This window comes from Octopus bimaculoides, chromosome 12 (assembly GCF_001194135.2).
Source record: "Octopus bimaculoides isolate UCB-OBI-ISO-001 chromosome 12, ASM119413v2, whole genome shotgun sequence".
Taxonomy (NCBI): Eukaryota; Metazoa; Mollusca; class Cephalopoda; order Octopoda; family Octopodidae; genus Octopus; species Octopus bimaculoides.
Genome location: NC_068992.1, coordinates 66308864 through 66313300, shown reverse-complemented (window position 1 = coordinate 66313300; position 4437 = coordinate 66308864). Strand labels below are relative to the sequence as shown.

Below are 4437 nucleotides of genomic sequence, written 5' to 3'. Positions count from 1 at the left end.
TATGTTGAAGATAAATAAATTTGTCTTCTTTTAACTGCTATAAAAAAAATACAGTTTCATAATTGCAGAAATAAATTCCATTCACAAGTTGAAGAACGTGAAGAAAGAGAAAATAATTACTACATTAGTTTATTCATGTACATTTAGCATTTATAGTACAATTGGGAAGTAAAGTCATTCTGTCGTAGAGAATTACGACTAAAAAATTCACACGAGCCAATTCTTCATACTAACTACTAGAGTTCGCAACAATTCAAATAAGTCTTGTTGGATTTAAGTCATAGACATGGCAAATAAAATAGCCAATATCTCAAAGAGTGAGTGTCGTGGAGTTTAATAACACCCTATGATCACTGAGTAATTTCCCAAAAATCAGGGTTTTTATACTGTTCATATCTGAATTCTAAGAACCGTATTTCATGAAAGATTTCTTAGACGAAAGTTTAGAATTCGTATATGGGCAGTAATTTTAACCAATGGGATACCATATATTATGCTTGTTCGGGCAGACGACCATTACGTCATATTGCTGCCTTCTACGACTTGTTACAGTAGACATAAAATCATTTTATTGTACATAAATGTTAACAAGCAAAACCTTACATGGACTCTGGTTGAGAACCACAGAGGTAGACTATTAGCAGAACTGCTGGGATTAGGGGGCCATCAACAGGAAGAATCCCAAAAGAAACTTTGTCAGACTTCTGTTTCTCCCTTTCACACTCTCTTACACACATACATACAAACACAGACATTGCGTAAAACATTTCTATAGCCATGTTATGAAATTAGAAAGTACCTCTCTTTCCTTTATTGTCACCATTATTAAAACTGCAGTTGTTGAAAGTAGTTAAAAATAAAAACAAACAAAATAAAACCCACCCACCACATACTTACTATTTTTAATTTTACGATAATTTAAATGGTCATCTTTTCTTACAAGCTGCAAAATATAAGAACACATATCAATAAATTTATCTGTTAATAAAAAAAGTACACACACATACATGTGTCTGCATGTGTGTGTGTGTGTGTATACATATATATATATACATACATACATGTATATATATATATATATATATATATATATATATATATATATATATATATATATATATACACATACATACATGTAGTATATATATATATACATATATATATATATATATACACATGAATATGCATACATTATACACACACACACATTTGTGTATATGTGTGTTATATAAAACAGACACACAGACACACACATATGTGCATGTGTTACATACATATTACATAGACACATAAATATATTAACATATATATAAAAACATTTATATACAGCATAAAAACATATAACCATGAAAACTAAGATTTAAACATATATACTTATCAAATATAACCACCAAGTTTGAAGTGAAATGTAATGAATAAATGAAATGTCAAAAGAAAATAAATTTTCGCTATTTATTAGAACAAATACGCATGCTCACACACACGCGCGCGCGCACACATACACACACGCGCGCACGCACACAAACATACACACACACACACACACACATTCACCCCACAACACACAAACAGAACAAGATTAGATTTGAGAAAAGAGCAAAATTTTTTCATAAAATTGTATTATCACAGAATACAGATTACCCCCCCCCCCCGACATATCTATTTTCCTTTACCAACCCTTAAGACATTGTAAACAGTAGGCTGGTCCTCAGCATTAGTGTTATTTATTATTATTATTATTACATATTCTATCAGAGCCTAGAGAGATGGTTTCTCTGTCGGGATTTGAACTCAGAAACAACTGACACCAAACTAGGCCTGCTTCTTAATTTCTAACATTATTTGGTGTGTGTGTGTGAGTGTACAAAGTTCAAGAATGGAATTTTGGGCATCATTACCCAAATTTTCGCTCTCAGACTTACTATACTTGACGACTAAATTATTTTACTTAAAATTTCTGTCTGTATGAATAGTTTCTTTTAGAATTTAAACTGACCGTATCTGGCCTAAATATTCTACCTGTTCTGTGTTCAAATTGGCCATAGCTATTGTAAATTCCTTGTTCTCTATTATAACATTCAATATTTCTTTGTAGGTTCCTGATTTTCATACCGTTTCTGTTCTAATTAATCAACTTCCCAGAATGCTGATTACTTAGAAATCTTGTTAAGTATTCAGACAGGAGTGGGTGGGTCTTTCAGTAATCTACCCCACTCCATCCTCATTCTTATATTTGGCTCTTTCTCTTAGACTAAATCTTCACCTTCCCATTGTAACTTTTCCTTTACCATTCTTCTTCTATCCAATGTCATTTACTTATTCCATCCTCTTCTATTTCTCGTTCTAATTAATCAACTTCATTTGTTAATTATGTTTATTAGGTGTCCCAATGCCCCATCCCCCCTTTCACCACACCCACTTGGTATCTCCTGCTTTCATTGGTCAATTTCCATATGACCTGCCTCCTACTTCACAGTTTTTGCTCTCCTTTCATTTTATTAACTGAAATGAAAAGATGTGACCTGGTTTAGGAAACAGGACATTTTCAAGAAATGCATTAACATAAAATGGCATTTTACAAGAAGAGAAGTGAAGAAATCTACCTTGGAAGGTGGCTACTCTGATACAAAACTGATACAAATTGGAGAAGGTCCTTGGCCCTGCCAAACAGACCCTGTAGGGTTTCTGGTACAATACATACAGCCAGACTCCTCTGCTAGTGAGAGACAGTGGTAAAGTCTCTGACCATAAACCATAGAGTGCAGTCGTACCAAATACAACAACTGGTTGTGATAACCAGACTGAGCAGCAGCAGTAGCAGCAGCAGCAGCAGCAGCAGCAGCAGTAGCAGCAGCAGCAGCAGCATTCAATTGTCACTGAACAAACTCCAAAATAACTAAGTTTTCTTCATCTCAGGTGTGCCACTAGCTAATGTTGGTCTAATGAAAGGTAGATCAGGTGAGATAGTTGGAATGAATGAGTGGCTATGTCTTGCATACAAAAAGGGAGAAAGAATGAGAAGGGGTTTCAGATTGACTCCTCACAAGTAAGGGACACAAATTGGATTTCTTCTAGAAGGATGACAACTCCAGGGTGGAGAGACTAGGGTTAGGGTTGAAGGAATGATTGGGTAATCATGACATCACAGTTACTAGGTCAGTGATAGGTCAGATGATAGCATCAGTTACCAATTGTAACGGTCAGGTTGGCAATCACCAGGAAGGATACAACGATGTGTATAGAGGCTACGGCCATGACACAGCACTCATATAGCACTGGGATGAAGATGAGAACCATTTTGGAACATCCTGCTCAAAAGGTCTCTGAATAAGAGTTACCTAAGGATGTTGAACGAAACACCCATGTTTCCAGAGGTGAATTATTCAAACCCCAAAGGATTCCTCTCAACACATGGCCATGATGCTCCCCTACTACTTCTGCTCGTGATCAGAGATGCACATATCGTCAACCACAAAGGGACATGTTGAACTGGTTAAGGTCAAGCAACTATCCTCTGGTATTGAGCAGAATATTTGTTGTAGCCCATCTTTTATACCAACACAAAACAATGGACATGATCACACTTCCAATCAGTTAAGACCAGAAACCATAAGGGCCACTGCCTGGTACTGCATCAGGGCATTTATTATTATCATTAACACATATTAGGAAAATATGAGTGACAGAGGTTTTAAACTGGTAGAACTGAAAGTGAAAGTGGCTGAGAATTTAGTACAAGATTGGTTTAGCTTGGTTACCATGTAATTTAGTATATTGCCTGGACATGGAAGCATATAGATTATATTGAAAGTGAGACAACTGCAAGAGAAGATCATGGCTAAGAACAAACCATTCAACTCTGTTAATCCAAAGCTGGCCTTTGGCAGGATTCTTGAGCATGGTGGGGCCAGGAAACAAACTAAAGATAAACATTATAACAATTGTGTTGTTCACATACACAAATGAGGCATGAGTGAGAGTAAAACTGGTAGCATGTGGCCAGAGACTAATTTAATGCAGAGACAGCCCCTCACCAAGGCTCTGTCCTCAGCCCCTCCCCCCTACCACTACTTAAAGTTTTTTAGGCAATAATATTTAACATTATTTACATTATTTACATTTGACGGATATTTCTCCTCATCTTGTTTGTTGTTAACACAACGTTTCGGCTGATATAGAACAATAATATTCAAGTTCAAGTCTGGATGTCCTTGGAACGTTTATAAGATGATGACCTGGTTATTATTGTAGACTCTCATAGAACTGCAGAATAAGTTCCAGACCAAAAAGAATGGCTTAGAAAATGATTTATAAGGCCAAGAGTTTGAATTAATATACGAGAGTTGTAAATGGCAGCAGTGTGTGTGAGGAATATAACCTGGTTTAATTTGTAGGAAAGGAATAGGTAATAATAGGTGCAAAGGGACATTTGAGAGA

At 35.7% G+C, this 4437-nt stretch overlaps 1 protein-coding gene across 3 annotated transcripts in view; it reads right to left on the bottom strand.

The window, feature by feature from the left end:
• Positions 1-4437, bottom strand: part of LOC106884485 (uncharacterized) — a 100634-nt gene that overhangs the window by 19649 nt on the left and 76548 nt on the right. For all 3 annotated transcript variants that reach the window (XM_014935894.2, XM_014935895.2, XM_014935896.2), the window contains exon 5: positions 898-943. In XM_014935894.2, coding sequence (XP_014791380.1) covers positions 898-943 — 46 coding nt within the window. The remainder of the gene's footprint in view (positions 1-897; positions 944-4437) is intronic.